Genomic DNA, 23,819 nt, shown 5'->3' with positions numbered 1-23,819 from the left:
CGCATGCGGTCAAGGGAAGTGCTCCATGAAGCCACCCAGGAGCCACCAGATTAGTAAGTGTCTGGCTTTTATGTGGGTTGTAAGGGTAGTAGGATTAGAATAGCTCAGAATCTGCCCAGCATAGTGCCTACAGCTTAATAATAAATCATAGTCTCTCTGTGTCAGTTATTGGGGAACTAGCTGGTTAAAGAAAACTGCTACTGTAATAATTTCTTGTATTAATATATATAGAATAATTAATTTATACATTAATCTGTAAAGATGAGAATAATAATGACTATCACAGAAAGGAATGTGTTAAGGATTAATTGGTAAACATATGTGCACCTGTGTTCCAGTAACCAACAAGCACTCCCTAAGCAGAACTACTTGTTATCCTATTTAAATATAATATGAATTCTAGCTATGAAAACTAGGGCAGTCTTCCTGTAAATGTAACATCTGCTCACATACTGAGTCTCTTCTATTAAAATATGAAGACGCCAGATCAATTTCGTAATGCTAGCTGCCTTTTATCCAGGACCGCTGCAGGTCTTTGATGCTCAGAGCCACATAGCCGGTGCGGCCCTCTGACCATCTTTACCTGTGCGTTCTTCCCTGAAGGAATGGCTTGCGTAATTGCCGCTCCTGGTGGTTATGGTCACGTTGTAGAGGCGGCCCGGAGTGAGGGAGCTGAAGGAACACTCGCTGACAGTTTTGGCAACGATGAGGGACTGAACCATCTTGCCATCATGGGAGAGAGTCACCACATAGCTGTCCACGTCTCCAGGTGCCGGCAGCCAGGAAACACTGAGGTAATCATTTCGGCCTGAATTGTTGACTGTTACTCCACTCACACTGGACGGGACTGTGAGTTCAAACAAGGAGGAAAATCATCAAAGAAAACACAGTCAGAAGTTTGACCAGTGTGCCCAACAAAAACCGTGGAGTGGGAGATCTGAGTTGACTATACAGGAAGTTGAGGTGCCAGGACCCCAAGTGACTTTGGGAAGATGAAACTCTTTTATCAGAAGGCTGATGAGAGAAAATCGCAAGGAGGCCATTAAGACACATTGTACCTCAACCATCCTGCCACTACTAACTTATGCGGTTTCTGTGTAGGGAGTGTTTTCCAAGATATTTTATGTGAATGAGCCAGGAGGGTCTTGGTAGGAAAGGGGACACAAGTTTTAATAGTCCAAATGAATCAATTTGAGCCAATCTTGCAAAACATAAATAAATTAAAAAACTAAAGAGACTTGATGGTAAGGGAGAAAAATTCCATGGCTTTTCTGAAGATCTTAGACTCTGCATTACCTTTGACTTTCATGTGATCAGGGTTTTTTGCTTTTTGTTTTTTAATTCCTAAGGAATTTAATAATCGAAAACACAGCTGGAGGTGAAACTCTCCCTTTTTAAAGCACTTTCTGCCCTCTAGTGGCCAGAAGCCTAAAAGTGCATCCTGGAAGCCTGTACATCTGGAAACTGGGCGGAGAAACTGGTCTGGGAAAACCATCTTTCTGTGACCATACTTTTCATTTGCTTGTATTAGTGAGAGACCAATGCCATGAAGTTTACCGAGAAACTTGTATGGATGCCTTAAGGTTTTTCCTGGCTACAAATACAAAATGACAAATTAGTAGCTGGGGTATTGAATAAAAGTTCATTATGTGTTGGAGATATGCATCCGGTCCACATGACTGCCTCTGGTAGTGGCAGACTGAACTCTTAGGGTACACGGACCGCACTGCTATGTTCATCGGGGGCCATTTAGCTTTTAGCTGGTGGTTTTCATATAATTGTCGGGGTTACTGCCTCTCACATAAAAGACAGGATTCAATTCAGTGAGACCTGAGAGTCCTAATCTAATGTGCCCTAGATTTTATAAATTAAAATCCAAGTCACACAGTCGACGGGCTGTGCATATGCTGTTTAGAAAGTAAAAATGGAATTATCAGGAGGAGTTTTGGCAAACGTGCAACCCATTTGATTAAGATAAAACAGGCACAACATTTCCCTAGAATGAAAATTTCCTCAGATCAGGATTTGATTGATCAAATGTCTGATGCTTTTAATTTCACTCTCTGCCTACCATTTTATGTAGGCTGGAAAGATTTTTGTGTGCTCGCTTTACCTCTGTGCAAGCTCATATGAGGTATAAGAAGGCTTTTTGAAATTATTTGTATATTGACCATTATATCAAGTATGTGAAGAAATGCTAGTGGCCATCGCTATGGTTTTAGCCATCAAATCATTTTATAACGTGCTCTGTAAAACTGTACGAATCTAGGCACCTTCTGGAATCCCTAGTCATTGTACGTATATGGCAGTGCCTGGTTTTTCTTTTCTCTGCTTCTAGGCGTAAGGATCTTTGATGTCTGATCTCTACCTTTATTCTCCGGAGAAGTGGAGAGAGCTGTGAGAAGCCAGAGGAAGGGAACTGCCAGGCAGCAGGAGCTTGGGTCCCTGATTTCTACTTAGAGAAGAGCCACGCAATAGAGTTGCCCCATCAGGAAAGCCCTCACCACTCAGCTCTATGACAGGACATCGGTCCGTGTAGCCAGAGCGGTGCAGGCGGCAACCCACCGGACGTTGAGTGCACGCACAGTCCTTCTCAGCTTTTTAGCCTTCAGCCCCAACTACATTACCCTGAAGCGTGGTGCTGGTGACTACCGCAGGAGAAGGAAGAGGGTGTTAAGACACCAGTGACAGTGACACAGAATGAGAGCTCTGGCGTGCATCAGTGACCAGCAGCCATGGGTTCAGTTTCATAGCTTCTCCTAAGGAGAACAACCCCAAAGGAGGATCAGCTCAGACACCAGGTGGCTATCATGACTTGAAATGTTTTTCTAGTTTTGATGTGGTTACTGGAGATAGGAGAAAAATTCAGTACCCTCTCCCATCCTCAGGCGTCAGCCATTTCCAAGGTGGCATGGAAACTTGGCTTTTAGGAAAGAAACAGAAGCCCGATTTTTAGGATGTTAAAAAAGCTTCTGGTGGGTGGTGCAGCTCGGTGTTCATGTGGGTCCCCTAGGCACTGGTGCAGGGGCTGTCTCTGACTCTGTTGCCTGCCTTTGGATCCCTTTCCCATAACTGGGCTGCCTTGCCTAGCCATATTAGGGGAAGATGCGCTCAGTCCTACTACAACTTGAAATGCCAAGACGGGTTGCTATTCATGGGAGGCCTCCTTTTTCTGAGCCTCTTCTGAGGAGAAAGGGAGGATGGGAGCTTGGCAGGGAAATGAGGTGAGAGGGAGGGACTCGGGGGAGAGGGGGGAGGGGAAGCTGAGATCGGGATGTAAAACAAAGAAACAAATAAATTCCCGCTGGAGACATGTGCTGAGGAATCTGTAAGTTACAAACAGCCGCTTGCGTTTCTTACCCGTTCGTCCTTCGGCCACCACCTGCCGGGAAGAAATCCCTCCGCTCACCGTGGTCACCACCACCGAATAGAGGCTGCCGGATTTCAGAGCCCGGAAGCTGTATCTGCTGGTCTCACCGGAAACACTCTCGTTTTTGATGACTACGTTTTCGTGGATCAGTAAAACTTGGTAGAAGTCTACATCTCCTAATGCCTTTGTCCAGTTAGTGAACAGGCTGCTGGTCATGCCTTGGTTGGTGACATACAAGTCAGTCACTTGGGCAGGCACTAAAGAGGGGTAGGCGGAAGACAAAACACCTTATGCTTAGTCGTTCCAAGGCAGTGTAAGAATGAGTCAGGCGGTGGTGGCGCAGGCCTTTAATGCCAGCACTCGGGAGGCAGAGGCAGGCGGATCGCTATGAGTTCGAGGCCAGCCTGGTCTACAAAGTGAGTCTAGGACAGCCAAGGCTACACAGAGAAACTCTGCCTGGAAAAACAAAAACAAACAACAACAACAAAAAGAATGAGGAGTCAAAATAGAGACATACTAAAGTGCTTCAAAATAACAATACAAAACAAACCTGTGTTTTTTTGTTTTTGCCGTGAGCTTTTCACTCTGATTCTTGTGGCATCTGGACACTTACCCCTCTACAAGGTTCTCTGCTTTAAACAAGCCGCTTATATAACAGCTTTCATTTAATCAAAGTCAGTTAAGATGAGAGGGTGATGCTTATTAGCTGGCTTTGACTTTGAACTTTGCATAGCAAAGCCTTGTGCTTTATTCATCCTTATTCTACAAGAACACAGACCTTGTCATCTACCCGAGCCGGTGGCTGTTACAGGGTGGCGGTGGGGAACTCCTTCAAGATGGTGGTTCGGTTAGGGCCTAGCAAGTTGTTCATGTCTCTATAAGTATGTCATCCAATAGGCTATTATTATTATTCATGAAAGGTCTATAATAATATAGGCTATATGGCATATAAAATAACAGAATTGGCAATTAGAATAATCAGTGAATGTCTACTACCTTTCAGAGCATAAGGCATTTGAGAGGTCATGTTATCTAATATTCATAAGTGTCTACAAAGTCGACTTCATATTTCCTTTACTAATGAGGAAATCAGAGGTCACAATAGCATCTTTTTAGCTTACCCCACAGCTTGATAAATAATCAGCCAGATAGGCAGGCTAGAGCTCTCTCACCCTTAGGTCTGTGGCCTTTTTGTAACTATCAGCTATGGCCACTTCCAACCACCCATTAGCTAATGGCCACAGACACTGCAGCTGACCCTCCGTTCTCCTTGGGCTTCTTCCCTGCGTTATGGCAAGCACAGCGTTGGTGCCTCCTCCTCAGGGTCATTAACTCTAGGAGTAAGACGTGAATATATCGACCGAAAGGGTTGCTAGGCGTAGTTCAGTAGAACCATCTGATTTTAAACTGGAACTACAACTACCGGAACAGTTAAAAACAAAACAAACTAACAAAAACACTTCCCCACTAATCAGAACAAAGCTGAAGGACAAATACCAGCCAGTTTTACTAGAAAGTTATAGTAATTAGGACAATATGAATAAACCTGCCGAAGGACAGACATACATATAAGTGGATGGAACAGAACTTGAAGTCCAAAAAAGGGTTAATGGATCCATATGCATATAATCTATCTGTCTATCTATCTTTCTTTCTTCCTATCAGACCATAGAGGTATTCTATTAGGAGCATATAATATATACATTATATAAAAACTAAATTGTCCTTGATATATATATATATATATATATATATATATATATATATATATATATAGTCAATTTTTGGAGAGATTTAAAAGACAATTTAGTGAGGAAAGGATAAGATTTGCAATAAATACCTCTAGAATTATTAGATCTCCATATGCAACAAAGAAAACTTTGACCCATATTGATAGTAAATGTTATTATATTAACATGTAAATGTTAAATATGAACTAATTAAAGTTTAATACAAAAATGGTTTGCAGTGTCTGTGGCCCTGTGTTAGGCAGTTCTCAAATGTGATCACTTGTAAAGCATCATCTGTGGAAAGACCTTAGCAGTCGGATGTCAAAAGCAAGTACTGCTACTCATGGAAACACGCTAGATACAATAATTAAAGTGAAGAATGAGCTACACGCCAGAAGAAAACACTTTCAACACGCGTTTCTAAGTGGTGTGCTAGAATCAAGAAGTCTCAAAACTTGTTTGTTTGGCTGGGGAGATGGCTCAGTGGGCGACACACGCCTGCTGGGCAAGTCTGAGGACCTGAACCACATCCTAGGACTCAGATGAGGAGTTACATGGCTGTAACCTCAGCGCTGGAAGCTGAGAGGAGAGGATGCTGGGAGCTCTCTGGACAGCCAGTGTGGCTGAAGCCATGAGCTTCCACTCACTGAGAGACCCTGAATCAGATACAGGCTGGTGAGGCTGCGGCAGCTCAGCAGGTTAACCCATCTGCTGCCAAGGCTGATGAACTGTGTTTCCTTCCTGGCACTCACGTGGGAGAAGGAGAGAGAACTAACTTCCATCAATAATGCCCTTACTTGTGCTATGGCTTGTGTATGCCCACAAACTCACAAACAAACAAACACAATTTAAAATTTAAAAAGAATGGAAAACTGGTGTACAAAACGTGGGATCCTAGTGTTGTCCTCTGGACTCCACACAGTCACTCATATGGGTGGGTGTGCCTGCTTCCACGGGAGCTCACACATGTGTATACCACACAGGAGCTCACACATGCGTATACCACACAGGAGCTCACACATGCGTATACCACACAGGAGCTCACACATGCGTACATCACACAGGAGCTCACACATGCATACACCACACACATACGCACACATATTTGTTTGTTAAGAGAACTGACAGTGGTATGGAACAAGGAGTGAAGTGTCTGTCCATAAACTTTCCAAAAGGAGATAAATGACAGTGAAAAGGAATGGGAGGGATTCCCCAGCCATTAGACATGAGAGTCCACTAGGACATCTACAGGGATGTAATCTATCCGGGTGTGGTGGCAAATGCCTATGATCCCAGCTACCTAATTGGGCAGCTGAGACAGAGACAGAAGGGTTGGTCACTTGATCCCAGGAGTCTGAGGCTAGCCTGAGCACCGTAGTGAGAACCCCATCTCAAGACATAAGAAAATAAATGTTCTAATTGCTGTACAAAAAGAGACCGTCAGCTCCTTACAAAGTTAAACAAATACTATATTACACTTACATTGTCACCCAGCAATATGAGCAATAGAGGCGATGAAAGTATTAGAGTGTAAAACAACGCCTTGGATATTTCATTTCCAGCAGTATGCTAGATTTAACATGGAAAAAATCACCCCAATAAACGTATCCCACATATTGGATAAAAACAAAACAAAACAAAGACAAATGGAAGAATGCATTGTCAAGAATGTAAGGAATTCTCAGAGGCTGGTAATAGGTGGTAGGTTATTGGATTACCAAAGCAAACTGCCACCGTAGGAATATGCTTCTGACCTGAATGTGGGTTTCTATTTTACAGCACTGCAGGACCCTTGGCATGGGAGGTAAAGTGCAGGATACCCCAGGCTGAGGAGGCTGATGACTGAGCTACATAGGATCCTGGGCATGGGATGTAAAGTGCAGGACACCCCAGGCTGAGGAAGCCAATGGCTGGGCCTACATAGGACTGTGTCTCTCCTCCCCACACCTCTGAGCCTTCTGAACATCTGCAGGAGAGAACAATTTCCCTTCTTTCCTTTGTAGGCTTTATGTGTGCTGAGAGAGTCTCTGCCACGGGCCTAAATCCCAAGCCTTCCAGAGAATTCGTAACCTTGAGAGGCTTTCAGTGTGCTGACAGCTGCAATCCACAGGTGTGGGTGTTCAAAGCCCTCAGACTGACTAATTGTGTTCAACTAGGTGTGAGTTGACAGCAGTCCTGGGTACATGGAAGAATCAAATGGAAATTCTTTATGAAAAGCATCTTTAAGCAAAGCCTTAAAGAATTCTCATAGAATAAGATTCCAAGGAATAAAAAAAGAGAAACATTTAAAGACATAAAGCAACTTGAGCATATAGAAAAAAAATCAGCAGACAATAGCCTTTAACTGCTGCAAATTTCAAATTTCAGGGTAATGAGTGGGCAGAATGCAAAACAAACATTTAAATTTATATATAGTTGTAAAATAGCATAGTTAAAACATATCTAAAGGGCTTGGGATATAGCTCAGCCATAGAACCCTTGCTCAACCTCTGTGTGTGTGTGTGTGTGTGTGAGAGAGAGAGAGAGAGAGAGAGAGAGAGAGAGACAGAGAGACAGAGACAGAGAAAGACAGAGACAGTGACACAGAGAAAGAGAGACAAAGACTGTGTGTATAAGTGTGTATGTGTTTGTGCATGTGTGTGAAAAACACTTACCTAAGAGCAAAAGAACATACATAGATTTTTGAAAGCGAAAAATAAAACAGAATTTAATGGATTAGGTAGAGCTGTAGAAAGAATTAATGAGCTGAAAGAACCAGCTGAAAACAACAAGAACAACAATGACAACAACAACAACAACAACAAAACCCAAGCAGACTACAGACCAGGAAGCAAATACACAGAGCTGTGAAGCATGCGTGTCTCTGTGTTACAAGTGGGGAATGGGGAAAAGGCAAGAGGAAAAAAAAAATGGCTGCGTTAATAGCTGAACAGTTCTAGGATTGAGAAAAGGCACCAATCTGAATTTACAAGGAGAAACAAAAGGGCTGGAGAGAGGGCTCAGTGGTTAACAACACCTGCTGTTCTTTCAGAGGACCCGGGTTTGTTTCCTAGTGTTCACATGGTGGCTCACAACTGTGTGTGACTTCAGTTCCTGGGGACAGGACATTCTCTGCTGGCCTCTGTTGTCACCAGGCACACACGTAGTAGAACACACGCATACATGCGGGCAATCGCCCATACATATTAAAAATGAGATGCTGAAGAAGGAGGAAGTGAAAGCTACCCAGAGCAGACGTACTTTGAACACCAGTCTTATGAGAGCATGCTTCTCATGTCACTGAAAACAAAAACAAAACAAAACAACAACAACAACAACGACAACAAAAAAACTGGCAGCAACTCTAAGAACAGGGCTCAGCACCGCATCTGTCCACCTGCTGGCATGAGCACTCACGTATTTTCTTTCCTGGGTGGCACTGATATTAAATTATCCATTCTTCTTTCTAAAACCAATTTTCTTGCTGTGGTATAGATCCCACATCCCTCACTAAATGAACACAACATTTTGCCCCTCTCCTAATGATATCAACATCCCCATTTTTTTTTTAGATATTACGATCAACACAAAATATCCTGCTTTTTAGATAATTAATAATAATACTTTCTACCATACTCCCTATTCTCAACAGTGTCCCGTTTCTCGTTTGCAAGTAAAACTTCACGGCAAGGTTATTCTACAATGCACTTCAGCTAGTAAAATGGACCTAAGCAAAAAAAGACACCCGGTAAAATAGAAAATATAATAGAAAGGATCATAATGTTGCACCAAGTACACAGTAGGCACAGCAGGCACTTAACGAAATATTTGCAAATTTCTGTGGATAGACCATAGTGAATAGTATTACCTGTTCTTCCTTTTATTGAAGACGACTGTTTTAAATCTCCACTCATAGTGGTGATGGTAGCCTTGTAGCTCCGTCCAGGCATCAGGTCTATAAAAGTGAACTCTTTGGCGTCTTTGGGGAGCGATTTGTGGATGACCAAGAGTTCTCTGTCCATCAGTGAAATGATGTATTCTTCCCATTCACCTCTAGGGGGCTGCCATGTGATGCCCAGCGAGGTTTCGTTAGTGTGCTTGACGCGGAGCTGGAGGACGGCCTCGGGGACTGAGGAAAAATCAAGTGAGACTTGAGGTCACTGGGCCAGTCACAGCCCTTAGTAGTTTTTAGAGAGCTGCTTTCTTCCATCAGTTCTCCGCTCTCCAGGCATGCCCTTAGCTTCTCAGCCATCTTTCTTGCCGCAAGAGTCCCTCCCTTCTTATTTTGAAAATTATTCATTGACTTGAAAGTAATTAAACTCCTGTGATCCACAAAACTACGAAGAATAGAGACTGTGCTTGAGTATCTGAGTGTAGCGAGAATCATCTGTTACTCTCAAGGCTTAGAAAGACCAAGTGTCCCTCCATTTATTTCTGTGGGGGTCCTGCTGTGCCATGAAGGAGAAGGCAACTGGAAAGCAATAATACCTTAGAAAGGGCAGCCCTTATCTGAAAGGAATCTTGGTTTCTTCCACTTCTGTAAAAGATGTTATCATTATACTTTCTAGAAGACATTGGTAACAGCAAAGTATTGGTCCCACAAAACAATGAGACAATCATATTTGACCACGTCCCCTGGATGGGGAGGCCTGGTGGCACTCAGAGGAAGGATAGCAGGCTACCAAGAAGAGACTTGATACCCTATGAGCATATACAGGGGGAGGAGGTCCCCCTCAGTCACAGTCACAGGGGAGGGGAGTAAGGGGAAAATGGGAGGGAGGGAGGAATGGGAGGATACAAGGGATGGAATAACAATTGAGATGTAATATGAATAAATTAATAAAATATATTAAAAACAATGGGGGAGTCAGATTATAAAAGAGTCAGTTGTATAAAATCATGGCAATGGATCACTGCATCTTTCATCAATGTAAACACACACACACACACACACACACACACACACACACGCGCGCGCGCGCGCGCGCACATTGATGATCTGTATCAAGGCTTGCCTCAAGCTGCCTTATTCATCATGTGGAATTGTGCTTTTAAAATGCCCCAGGTGACCTGTGAAAATGGTTTGCTGCTCCAGTGAGCCAGAAAATCTAGAAAGAAACATGCAAATCAAGGGTTTCTATTTTTTGCATTCACTCTAAGGGTATCTGCAAAACCTCCCAGGCCACATGTTTGTAAAAAATATTACCAAGTATCAAAATATGTCATTTAAAAGACGCTGTGTGAGCTCTAGTAGCTGTGCAAGTACGCGGAGTCCAGGCAAAACAGTGAGGTTGGACACTGGGTCAGTGGTCCCGAAAAAGTGTCCAATTGCTTTGCTGCTCTTGCTTTAAAAGGCAGGGTGAGAGACAGTTAAGGGTTTTGCTGTAGCCCCTCAGGTGAGCAAAGCACCCAGGATGCCTTGCTACATACGCAGTGCTGAGAACCAGAGTTCCGAGGCCACAGGCAGCATGGACAAGAACCTTGTCGGGAAGGAACAAATTTCTTTTAAACGAGAAAATGAGCTTGCACTGAAGAAACTGAAGGAAAAAAAAATATATAACCTGAAAGCAAGTTCATCATGAAATAAGTAAAAATCAAAGTCAGGGGAGGAGAGTTTCCTCCAGAGAATTGTGCCAATTGGGTGGACTGGATTCTTCATTCATCTTACGTTTCCAGATTGGTTGAAGTCATTGGTAAAATATTGGGGGTGATGAGAGAGACACCTGTACTGTGTGTAGCCAGAGTGTTTTGGATTAAGGTCTCTGATCATCACCCAGACATTAATATTTGGTAGACAGAAAAAAAAATGATCACTGAAAGATACAGGAGGCGAGTTAAGGAGCTATCACTGCCGTCCTATTTGGCATTCTCATAAGAACGTTGGATCCGTGTAGTCATTTCTTTATCAGGCGAGACTATGGGAGACAGACTTCCCTCTAAGTACGGGATAGTCTGCTTCCCAAGGATCTTCATAGACATGCTGAACTTGGATGACTGTCATACTCGACGTTTGAGAAAACAAGTTCAGGGCGTTTATGATTTGCTAAAGAAATTGCAATATAATGGTGACGACAAAGTTATCAAGGCCCACATACCCTTTCCTGTCATCTAAACATGTCCCCTCTCCACATCAGTCACCCTACCCCGGTATCTGAAATTCCCAAATTAGTCAATATTAGGTCAAGGCATCAGTAACTTGGTTGCTGATACTCTTTGGAAGATTGGTCTTGATTATCAGATTGTATCTTTCCTGTTGTTTTGGCATTTAAAATGTCTTTTCTTGGGGCTGGAGGGAGGTGTCAGTGCTTAAGAGTGCTTGCTGCTCTGGCCCAGGCCCAGGCCCAGGGTTCACAAAGTGCCTGTAATGCCAGGCCCATGGCATCCTCTGCCTCTACTGGACTCAGGTAAGCATGCTCCCTCCTCACCCCCAACACAGTTTAAAAATTATATATATTTGATTTATCGAGGCAGGGTTTCTCTATGTAGCCCTAGCTGTCCTAGACCTCGCTCTGTAGACCAAGCAGCTTTCAAACTCAAGAGTCCACCTGCCTGCCTCTGCCTTCTGAGTCTTGGGGTTAAAGGCGTGTGCCAGCCACCACCACCCGACCCAAAAATAAATCTTTTCTTTCATGAAACAATTGAGTCACCAGTGGTAAAGAGGTTTGATGTTCAAAGTCGACAAAAATTAAGTGTTTGAAACTCTGTTAGCCTCATAAAATCTCACCTTTAGGGAGTCCAGAAATAAAACCTTTATCTGTGGTTATGAGAGGCAGGGAATGAATTAAGTTCTGCCAATCATGAACCTTTCATGTTTGCTTACCTGTCCTGCCTCGGCAGCGCTCGGGATTTCTCAGATTTCCGCTCTCCACAACGACTTCTACCTCGTACTGTCTTCCTGGTATGAGCTCCACGCCATCCATGATATAGTGTGTGTCTTCCTTTCCCACTGTGGTGTTGAGCAGCGCCAAGGAGCCATTGAAGAGCAGGATACGACAGTGCTCCCAGTCTCCAGCAGGGGGCGTCCAGTTCACCGCGAAGGACTTCATCCAGATCTCGTTGTACGAAACCAGATTCCTCACCTTTTCTGGAACTAAACAAGAACATGCCATGAGCGTACTGAGGTGAGTACACATCTTTGCGTTTTGAAGACATTTGACATCCAAGAAATGGATGTGAAAAAATCATTTCAATAGCAACGACAGTGATGCACTTTCTGGCAGCATTGTTGTTCGTGGTCTAGGGATGTGGTTGCTGTTTTCCATTTTATTTTATTTTGTTTTTTAATTTCAATTTGAGCGCTCCCCACTCTGAGACTTTGCCCCTACGGTCCATTCTCTCGCAGACATTTCTTTTTGTCTCTTTTATTTGCAGGAGGTTTACTCATATGGGTTCTATTGCAAGGCCATTTCCACTAATCCTCTACTGATCTTCTGAAGAAGAATGTTGCTCTTGGTCACTTTTGACCATGTAGCTTTTCCTTGAGTGCCCTAACGGCACTGAGACTGGACTCAAATTGAACTACCTGCTTTCAGTTCCGACTCCAGTGCTTTCTGGCCAGATGGCCATGAACAAAGTATTTAACCATCCCAGTTTATCCATACAGTGTCTGGGCTAACAGTGTAGCTCTTAGCTTACAGTTTTCTTGCACAAACAAACAAAATAGGTAAAAAGTGTTTACACAGAACCTGACACATGAAATTATTAATGTTATTAGCATTTTTAAAGGGCTCTATTCTCTCTCTCTCTCTCTCTCTCTCTCTCTCTCTCTCTCTCTCTCTCTCTCTGTGTGTGTGTGTGTGTGTGTGTGTGTGTGTAACAACTATTGGTTAAAGTGTAACAACTATTAAGCAAGGGCCAGCAAATAACCCTTTATTGAACTACATAAATAGCTCCTGAAAGATCATATTTTCACTTAGGGAAATGCAAAATCAGGCCACGAGGCAGGTTTGCCCACAAGGTGTACACTGCAGAACCTTGCCTTAAAAGAAGTAGTACGCCACAGCCATCTTAACGATGCCTAAGGTTCATAATGTAGTAATTCATTCAAAGAAGGGATGAGATAAACGCTCAAGAGGATAAGTGAACAAAATTATTTGTAAGAAATATGGTTAAGTGCTAACTTGGCCTTATTGTAAGAATGAACCAGATGGGCTTCCTTTATTGACATCGACAATGATAGTGTATTGTGATACTTAGGTTATGTGGCATGAGAAAGCAGAGAGCAGGGACAACATGTAGATCAGACAGGGACCCAGGCGCACTCATTTAAAGGACAAAAGGTTGGCAACTAAACTTCCGTTTACTCTGTGTGTGGGTTCTGTTCCTGGAGCATTCTTGGTCATAAAAGCCTGACGTCTCGGGTAGGAAGCCAAGCTCCTTTCTACAGTCTGCTGTCCCGTTCTGAGCTATATCTGAGAATCATCGAGGCAGCCATAGAACATTCCGGAGGCAGGCTCACCTGTCCTGCCCATTGCTGTCTTCTGAGCAGAGAGTTCACCAGAAACACAGCTGATGGTAATTTGGTAAAGCCGTCCAGGAACTAAGTCTTTAAATTGAATTTCGCTGACGCGAGGCGCTAATGTTTTGGATTCCTTGATGGCCCCTTGGTGAGACAGGGTAATGTTGTAGGCATCCACGTCTCCAAGAGGTTTTTGCCACTTGACTTTTAGAGAGGTCGAACTGCCGTCATGTGTCACCTTCAGATCTGAGACTTCCATAGGCGCTAATTAGCAAAGAACAGAAAAGAGGTTTTACTCCTCCCAGCTTGTCCTTTCTATGGCCGCATTTTCACCTGAACTTTAGTGGCTACGGGAATACTCTTGGATCAGGAGCAAATCTCTTGGGAGGCAAAATGATACTGGAAATCCAAGGACAACTGTGCTGTGACAAGAGCACCTTGCAGTCTGGAGCCTGGATACTGCTTGGACTTGCCAGGCAGCACACAGAACACTGGGCAATTCTCTGCCGGTCTCATTCTGCCTAGCTGCTTCCTAGCAAATACAGCTTGGTTAGAAACATTTCTGCATTCCTTTGCAGCTCTGGGATTCTTTAGATGTGTTCCTCTTTCATCAAAGGAAATCTCATGACAAGAGATAAGCTTTGATGAATATTTTTTCCTACCTATTACACATGCTGTAACTAGGCCTAATGGCACGATACAAATTAACACAGGTTCACTGGAACAGTGGTTCTAGTGCAGGGTGCTCAGAGGGTGGTTTGTTCTCTCTCTCATTGTCTCTGTCTCTCTGTCTCTGTGTCTTTGTTTCTGTCTTTGTGTTTGTCTCTTTGTCTCTGTCTTTCTTTGCCTCTTTCTGTGCCTCTGTGTCTCTGTCTCTGTATCTCCTAGCTCTCTGTCTCTCTCTGTCTGTCTGTCTCTCTCTCTCTGTCTCTTTCTCTCTGTCTCTCTCTCTGTCTCTTTCTCTCTATCTCTCTCTCTCTGTTTCTGTCTGTCTCTTTCTCTCTCTCTGTCTCTCTCTCTCTGTCTGTCTGTCTGTCTCTCTCCCTCCATCTCTCCCTCCCTCCCTCCTTCCCACTCTCCCATCCAGGATGGACTGGAACTTGCTGTATAATCAAAGCTGTCCTCAGGTTTGTGGTCCTCCTGCCTCAGTTTGCTGAGTGCCGGGATTGCAGGTGTGTGTCTGGATGAATTAAGGCATCTTGTGTGTCTTTCTTAGGAACACCTATACATTTTCAAAGTGTGTTATAAAACTCATGGGAGTCTTCAACCTCCTCCTCCTCAGCTTCCTATAGCTCCAGGTACTCTCCCCGCTGGAACAATTTCAAAGGTACTACCTATTTTACAGCTTACTTTAAAATTCACAAAGAGATGAGGTTTATCAACACATTATACAAAGTTAGGAGCATTTGAATATAGGTTCCACTAGGGCTCTGACATTGTCTATCTGGAATGGTACTAACCTGCAATGCTTGGCATATACCTAACACTCAGTAGATGTCGGATAGATGAATCTAGAAATGAACAATTCATTAATAAGTAGCACCAATTGGTTTGTTCAGTTTAGATTGGGCTGTGAGACTGGGTTCCATGTCACATTTTCTTGGGTAAAGGGTTTTGGAGTGTCATACCAGGGTGTGTCTCTATAGAGCACTAGGAAAAGCACTCCCATCTCACTGTGGGCGGTCACAAAGGTGGAAGATGCTTACTTAAGAGCCAGAAGAAGGAGGCCTTAGGCATGTATTAAAGGGAAACGTTTGAACCATATCAGTAACTACCTTTGTTTCAAAATATTGCCAAGGGCTAGCTTCAATTTTAGAATAAAAGAGAATCCTTTTTCTTCATGAAAGTGGATGTATGTTAAAATCTTTCTATAATTCACAGGAATTTCAACTTGTCCTTCATTACCGTTACCCAAGTAACAAACCCGATTTAAACTCAGTTTGAGCTTTGCTCTTGTTTAGTAAAGAGGAGGAACTTACCTGTCCTCACTGGTTGCCACCTGTAGTTTTGTAGTCCCGAGGCCATGGTGACAATAGTGAGGTTGTAGAGGCGGCCAGGGGTCAATCCATGAAAAAAAGAAGAAGTCTTATTCTTGTCCACATCACTGTCTTGAACTATGGTCCCTTTATCCATCAGCACCAGCCTGTATTGATCCACATTCCCAGAACCAGGAGACCAGGAAATTAGGAGAGAGTTAGGATCGGGGGAAATGCCAATGTCTTCCACGGGAGATGGCACTAGTGGGATAAAAACACATGTCCAGAAGGTCATTCATAATCCCCTTGTAGAAGACAGAGGCATAGTTCTTTAAGTTACATATTTATTTATATTTCTATCTGCATCTTAATCTGTACCATAGGAATAAGAGTTCACTGGAACCTTCATTAACCGTGTTTATAAAGTTCACAGGCTTCATTGGCTAAGGGGACATCATACGTTGCTTGCTTTATCTCCCCTGTTTTATAGAGGTGATGGTCGGTGTTGTCGATGCAGCCTAGTGTAGCAAGGCAGTAAGTAGAGGAGCCAAAGGAACAAACTTTAGGAGATGAAATATGGAAAGAAATAGAAATAATCAGAGAAAATGAGAAGAGACCAAGAGACAGGAAGCCATGCACTTTCTAGAAGTGATATCTGACACATGGGGGCATAAGAGGAGTTATTTTTCAACATATCCAAGAAGCCAAAAACATATTTTAAACATGGGAGGTATTTAGAAGACATCATAGCTCGATATTATGAGAATATACTAACGAGAACAAATACGTTTTTTTGTTTGTTTTTTACAAATACGTTTTTTAACAGAAAAAAAAAAAATCTCCTTTTCCTGGATTTGAATGAGACAGACCTGTAGGGATTATCAATTTCAAATGAGAGAAAACTAGGCTTTCAGAGAAGTCTCATGACTGCTTCCAAATCACCTAGCTCTGCAGTGGCACAGTCACACACTGTGTGCTAGGTCTGGTCTCCTCCCTATATTATAACCTCTTTTTGAGAGGATATTTATTCTACTCACTTATGATGGATGGCATTTTTCCATTCCTTGAATAACATATAATATTGGAGGCAACACAGAGGGCTGGGGAGTGTTTGCGTAGCATGCAGGAGTCCCTGAGGTCTCATCCCAAGCACCATCCAAAAGAAGAAAGAGAAAAAAAGATACTGCAGGGTGTTAACTACAGACAACACGGGGTCGTACCTGTTGACCCATTGGTGTACATGGGAGCGGAGCGTTTTTCTCCAGAAACAGCTGTGATGGCGATTTTGTAGCTACTACCAGCAGTGAGGTTTAAAAACGTGTATTGGTTCCATGTGCTACTTTCTTGAACTTGGACTTCTTGTATCTTTCGATTGTTACCATCAAATAATTGCACCTCATACCAGGTGACTTTTCCAGAAGAGGGAGTCCACTGAACCTGCAGGGTGGTTGAAGCTGTCTTCTCAGGGTTGACTTCAAACCTGGCAGGAAGCAAAGGATCTGCAAGGCAAACATCACCAAGGAGAGGACAGTGTGAGGGCTTTGGAAGTAACTGTTTATCCTGCTGCAGCCAAGGTTCACTTTCCTTAAAAATGTAAAGAATTTGCTACCTGAGTGGGGGGTGGGGGGATAGCGGTGCGCTGCTGTACTTGCAAACTCACTGTCTCATTTTTGCAAAGACACACCTCCCTTACCTACTAGAGAAGTGAACTACTATTTTCGGATAAGGGCTTTTTATTAAGGTAGGTCTGACCTTGAAAGTTCAATCAAAGTTGTGCTTTCTTTGACTTGCGAGTTCAGCGTGTTCTCAGACACTGTCAAGCACTCAGCCTGTGCTTTGTTAAATATTGAGGATCAAACCCTAAAACGCAAACTACTAGGAGATAATAGGAGTGTGAAATTTGTACTCAGCTTTTTCATAGCCTTTGGATGTTTGGCATCATTTGTATACATAAGTTTGGGTAGCTTTTAGCTATTGGTTAATCACAAGAGACACAGAGTTGATATTGATTCTAAAAGAGATTTGCTTGCAAGAATCGATGCTCCCAACAGCAGGGATCACCAATAGCCCTATATTTTTAAAACCTTAGTTCTGGAGCACACTGAGGTTGCCGGGGTCCCCAGCACTGACAAAGTTTTGGACAAACTTTGGACAAAGATGGACAAAGTTTTGCACCTAACAATTCACATCATTTCACTGACATTCTTGAAGTCAGGGTCAGTTTCGGCAACTCTGGACTGAGTCTCCACCAATGAACTTGCATCAGCATGAAGAGGGTGTCATGGAATTGGGAATTAGGTCAAAGGTCAACAGGATTTTATGAGCACCTACTCATTAGGCACAGTAAGGAGCTGGATATATGAAATTAGGCTCCCTCTGCTGTGCATGCTGGGTGTAGAACCATTGAGAAACATCTACATGAGGAAAATTTAACAACCCTGAGTAGTTTCTGGCTCCAGAAGTCAGAAGGAGATATTGGGGGTGGGGGGAGCAATTTGTAAATTGGGCGATTGGTTTGAGTGGCACAGATATACAGATCTAAACTGTAGCTTCCTCCTGAGGGCCTGCATTTAGTTTATGGTACCAAGCATTATAGAAATAGTAAAAGTACACCTTGCTGAAGATGTCCCTTTGTGGTGAACACAGGTATCAATAATTATTAAAAACACAAGAACAGCTGACAAGCAAATTAAGGTGATACCTTAGACAGAGAGCCCAGAGCATAGGTGAGCCGTGCAAGCAAGCACACTTCAAGCTGTCTCGACTCTCACGTTCACCCACAGGTCCTATGCTTTAGCACTTGGTGACTTTGACTCTGGCTCTGTGGCTTGGTTGTCTTATGCTTGGGGAACTCACAATGCTCAAAGTCAGCTGTCATCACAGTTCCTATCGCATGCTCGTTTACCTGCCCAGAACCAGGGACACCTGGTCCCAGAGAGCATGGAATTTAGAGCTGGACAGAGTTACGTTCAAATCTGGGTTCCATTGCACACCATTGATGTGACACTGTGAGGGACTGGAGCTTCGTGGGAGACTCAACCTCCCTATTCATCTGGAGCAAAATAAATAAGTAATGATAATAATAAATACTAGACTTCCAAGGAGTTTTGGGAATAAACCAGATATAGTGAACATTTTTACCCAACATGCAATGGGTGCTCAGTACAAAATCTTATTTTTGTCTCATTTATCAAAGAAATAAGTGTTTCCTTCTGAATCATTGATAACAAGGAGGCAAAATTAAAACAAAAATGTTGCAAACTAGACTGATGATATCTTCAATTGCTTCTGTTATTTAAAAAAAAAAACAGTCTTGGTAAAATCTTGGAACTAATTTTCTAACTCTCAAGTTAAAATAAGAACTTCCCAAGATAATTTGTATTCATAGTTTCTTTTTTAAAATTGAAAACTAGAGTTTTTTGGGGGGGGAGTGATGAGGGTGTTATTTAAAATTTCTTTATCCTACACAACAGATGCCTTATTAAAAGGAAAGAAGGTAGTTGCCCCTCACACGAGATGTTTTAGGTACCTGGCAAGAACAAGGCATCCATGGTTGTGAGAATCTAAGAGCCAGCAAGCCGCAAAGACGATGCAAAGGGACCAAGCAGAAACATTTTTGCTGAAGTAGCATCTAAGACAAGGGTGAAAGCGGTAATTTCACCAGTGTCAGTTAGGAATAAATCCCACCATCTGTGCCTACTACCAAGCCAGATGAAGGTTAGAGAAAGTGCTTTGACCAGTATACTCTAAATACACATAATCTGCAAAATAAAATGAGCCATAAATATGAATTTTAAGGTTGCGTGCCTAGAGGTTGAACTTCAGAAATGCAGACTTTATCTAATCTCTCCGAGCCAGAAAACAAAACAGCCAATCCTTTGTACACCCTGCAGAACAAAGAAACAATGAGACTGGGAAGTGCCCGGGCTGCGAGAACCTGCCCTGGAAACAAACACTTAAAACTCCATTTACGCTGTGATAAAGCCCAGCATTGGCAGTGGTCCACGGCGGCGGCCTCTGCTTGCTGTAGAAGCAAAAGGGTTTGTAGCTTTCTTTTTAGTCTAAGCCCAGTGAAAACGCACTGCATTCAAAACGTTTTCGGTTTCATAGTGGATATAAGTCAGATGCTTCTATTTGGGGTGCAAGCTTCTTTGGTTTGTGCCAGCATGTGTGATATGTTCATGTGTTGTGTGTGCAAGTTAGTGTGCGTGAGTGCTAGTGTGCAGCTACGCCTCGGTGTGTATGTGGAGGTCAGATCACAGCGTCGGCTGGGTGCCTTTGTACTCCACCTTTTTGTTCCTGCATCCACCAGGCTGGTCCCTAAGCTACCTGGGATAATCCTTTCTCCACTTCCGGTCTTGCCCTGTGAGCACTGGGATTATGGACACCTGTGACTAGGCCTGTGCTTATGTGGGTCCTGGGGATTTCAACACAGGTCCTCACATGTATGGGAAGGCTTAACCCATGGGGCCATCTCCCAGCCCCAAATTTTGTTTGTATGTATGTATGTATGTATGTATGTATGTATGTTATGCATGTATGCATGCATGTATGTGGCATGTGTGTGTGAGGGGGGATTTTAACACTGTTTGACAATTCAGTTATGTAACTGCCAACCCAGTTTTTCCGTTTTCAGGAGGAAAGACAAAGCTTGGCAAAATTCCTAAGCCAAAATGAATTATGTTTTCCTTTTTAATTTTTTTTTTTTTTAAAGTCACTTGAAAAGGAGAAAATTAGGCCTGGAGAGATGGCTCAGCGGTTAAGAGTACTGGCTCCTCTTCCGGAGTTCCTGAGTTCAATTCCCAGCAACCACATGCTGGCTGACAGCCATCTGTAATGTGATATGGCGCCCTCTTCTGGCCTGCAAGAGTACATGCAGGCAGAGCACTGTATACGTAATAATAAATAAATCTTTTTTAAAAAAAGGGAGAAAATTATATTTCTAATGCAAGTAATACTTAATTCTTATAGTTTTTATAAGTGCTTACTGACACACGGATTTCTAGGCTAAGAATATGAAATGATTGAATTTTATTTTAGAAATGATTTTAAACCAAGAGGAGTGCAGCCAACCTTTGTGTTGGTATCAACAGCTATATAGGACCCGCATTATATCTGCATTATATCTGCAAGGGATGCCATGATTTACACTGAGCCTTCTCAGTCAGAAGAGAAGCTGAGAGACACCAAACATAGGCACCAGGAGGTACAGCTGAATATTTGACACCCAGGTGCAAACTGCGTTTTCTTCCTAGCATCCGACTTAACAACAACAGGCAGAGTCATGCCTTGCAGTGGATGTTGGCTCTTCAGGGGAGTCTCCCCATTGCATTTTAAAGTGTTTTTTCTTGTCTTTCCCTTTCCCCACTAACTTCACTGCAATTCTCAGAGGCCGAGCACTGTGTGCTAGATTACTCAAGACGTGTTTCAATGTTGTCCTTATCTCATGACTTCCCACCACTGTTGCCAGTTTACCCCACGAGTGTCTCTCCTATCTGCCATCCTCACCCACATCGAAGCTGCAACCACGTTTCTTCTCAGGCGTTCAAGGCTTCTCTGACTCTGGGCATCACACCTCTCTCAAATTTTATCTTCCTTTACTGTCTCACTCCAGGAGACCTTTGTGTGCCCAAAGCCATGTTCGGGTAGCTTTACAGAAACTGCTTATTTAAAAGCAGGTGGGTAGCAAGCACAGCTTGTTGTAAGCTATATTTACTTGGCATTTTATGTAAACTGGAATGAACATCAATGATTCAAGTAAAATAACCAGAGGGTCGGGTTTTCTTTTTCATGGCAATTAGGTGGGGATGGAGCATAATCCCCAATAATCCCTGAGACATTCTCTCAAAAATGACAAGAGAAATAGCATAGAAAAGGAACTGCCACGTGGGATGGAATAACAATTTAGATGTAATACGAATAAATTAATAAAATACACTTAAAATAAAATAAGAAAAGAAAAGGACCTGCCTACAGTCTCCACACATTCAGTACGTTTCTAGTGGAGAGAATTTCCTTTGTTGGTTGACTGTAGTCCAGTGGTTCTCAATCTGTGGGTCGTGACCCTCTGAGGTGGACTGACCCCTTCTCAGGTGTCGCCTAAGGACACTGGAAAGCACACTTGTTTGCATTGTGATTCATGGCAGCAGCAAAATTACAGTTATATAAAGTAGTACCAAAAGGAATCTTACGGTTGGGGGTGGGTGGTCGCCACATGAGGAACCGTATTAAAGGGTTGCAGCATTCACAAGGTTGAGAACCACTGCTGTAGTCAGTTTTCTTCCTTACTTTAAGGATAATGCAATATATTATGCTAATCTGGAACATAACGCTATGGTGCCCGTACATCAGTATGATTGCCGGACGTTAGATTAATGCCGGACATTAGTAAACTTCAGCCACAAGGTATCTGTAAATCTCCTGCAACCTTGAAGGAAGTTAGAGGGGTTTTGACAGCTATTTGCCGCGTCATTTACAACAGTGTAGGGAGGATAAGCAGAATAAAGGTTAATTATCCAGGAGGCTGACTCTGACATCACACCCAGACTTGGGTTCATCCCAGCACTGGTGTTTGTCACAAAGATGGCTCTAGGCCAGGAACGCTGTCCCCTTGCTCCACAACCCCTCACCCTAAGGAGAACAAGAAATATGTATTTTTCAGAGCTATGGGAAGAGGCCATGAGGAGGAAGTGCTAAGGCTAGCCCTGCCGCAGGAAGGGCACTTTGTCGAATGCTGTTGGTGTGAGTCTTCCTGCTAATCTTGGGCTCCACACAAAATGACTTCTCCCTTTTTTGAAATATTTCCATACACCATAATGAGATATCTTGAAGACTGAGCCCATGTCTGAACACAACATTTGCATGTTTTATTACATCTTAGGCACATAGCACAAAGGTAATTTTATATTACTTAAAATAATTCATATACCCAGAAGATGCTCCAGCACACAACAAGGACATATGCTCAACCATATTCATAGCAGACTTATTCGTAATAGCCAGAACCTGGAAACAACCTAAGTGTCCCTCAGTCGAAGAATGGATAAAGAAACTGTGGTACATTCATACTATGGAATACTATTCAGCTATTAAAAACAAGGAAATCCCAAAAATTGTGGACAAATGGATGGAACTAGAAATGATCACACTGAGTTAACCCAGAAGCAGAAAGACTCACATGATATATACTCACTTATAATTGGGCACTAGCCGAAAAGGAATGTCCCATGAAAGTCTTCACTTATCAGAAGATTGGGATAGATGTGAGGACTTCCTATTGGAACTCTAGGTGAGAGAAGTATGAAAGAATAGGGAAATAGAAGGATCCAGAAGGTCCTAGAAACCTACAAGAAGAACATCATGACAGGCAGATCTGGACCCAGAATGGTCTGCTCAGGTTACTGTACCACCCAAGGACAATACATGCAGTAAACACTGATCTAGCCAATGGACAGGACATTCTCCACAGTTGTGTGGAGAGCAGGGACTGACTCAGACATGAACTCTGGTGCCCCATATTTGACCACTTCCCCTTGGTAAGGAGGCCTGGTGGCACTCAGAGAAGGGATAAGCAGGCTACCAAGATGAGACTTGATAGCCTTGATCATATAGTGGGGGAGGAAGTCCCCTCGGTCACAGACCTAGGGGAAGGGAATAGAGTGAATGCGGGAGGGAGGGAGGAATGGGAGGATACAAGTGAGAGGAAAACGATTGAGATGTAATCTGAATAAATTAATGAAATATAAAAAAAGAAAAAAAGAAAAAAATTCATGCAGAAAACAGTTTCATCCCATGGAATTTTCAACTTGTGACATCATGTCAGTGCTCAGAATGTTTCAGGTTTCGGGGGATTTCAGAATTTCTGGATTTAGGATCCTTGGTTTATATGGGAATAAAGGACATTTCAATGCTAAAGTTGAAAGGCAGAAATAATAGCCAGAGCAACTGTGGGCTTAAGATGTAAGCTTCAGGAAGGAGACAAGGGAGGTTAGCCTAAAACACTGCAGAGTTCACTTCTAGTGAGCTGGAGAAAGACGTCAGCACAGAGCAACCCTACTGCCACCAGGGCGTCAGCATGGAGCAACCCTACAGCCACCAGTGTGTCAGCACAGAAGAACCCTACAGCACCAGTGTGTCAGCACGGAGCAACCCTCCAGCCACCAGTGTGTCAGCACAGAAGAACCCTACAGCCACCAGTGTGTCAGCACGGAAGAACCCTACAGCCACCAGGGTGTCAGCACGGAGGAACCCTGCAGCCACCAGGGCGTCAGCACAGAGCAACCCTGCAGCCACCAGGGTGTCAGCAC

General features: G+C 43.2%; 1 protein-coding gene across 2 annotated transcripts in view; it reads right to left on the bottom strand.

The window, feature by feature from the left end:
- The window catches only part of Ptprb (protein tyrosine phosphatase receptor type B), a 101,389-nt gene that overhangs the window by 45,763 nt on the left and 31,807 nt on the right, over nucleotides 1–23,819 (bottom strand). For both annotated transcript variants that reach the window (XM_051139895.1, XM_051139896.1), the window contains 7 exons: nucleotides 16,734–17,012; nucleotides 15,517–15,774; nucleotides 13,538–13,801; nucleotides 11,900–12,169; nucleotides 8,948–9,208; nucleotides 3,361–3,627; nucleotides 584–847 (listed from right to left, as the gene is read on the bottom strand). In XM_051139895.1, the coding sequence (XP_050995852.1) occupies nucleotides 584–847; nucleotides 3,361–3,627; nucleotides 8,948–9,208; nucleotides 11,900–12,169; nucleotides 13,538–13,801; nucleotides 15,517–15,774; nucleotides 16,734–17,012 (1,863 nt within the window). The remainder of the gene's footprint in view (nucleotides 1–583; nucleotides 848–3,360; nucleotides 3,628–8,947; nucleotides 9,209–11,899; nucleotides 12,170–13,537; nucleotides 13,802–15,516; nucleotides 15,775–16,733; nucleotides 17,013–23,819) is intronic.

This window comes from Acomys russatus, chromosome 31 (assembly GCF_903995435.1).
Source record: "Acomys russatus chromosome 31, mAcoRus1.1, whole genome shotgun sequence".
Lineage (NCBI taxonomy): Eukaryota > Metazoa > Chordata > Mammalia > Rodentia > Muridae > Acomys > Acomys russatus.
The sequence above is the reverse complement of the archived record's forward strand: the minus strand, read 5'-3'. Positions and strand labels throughout refer to the sequence as shown.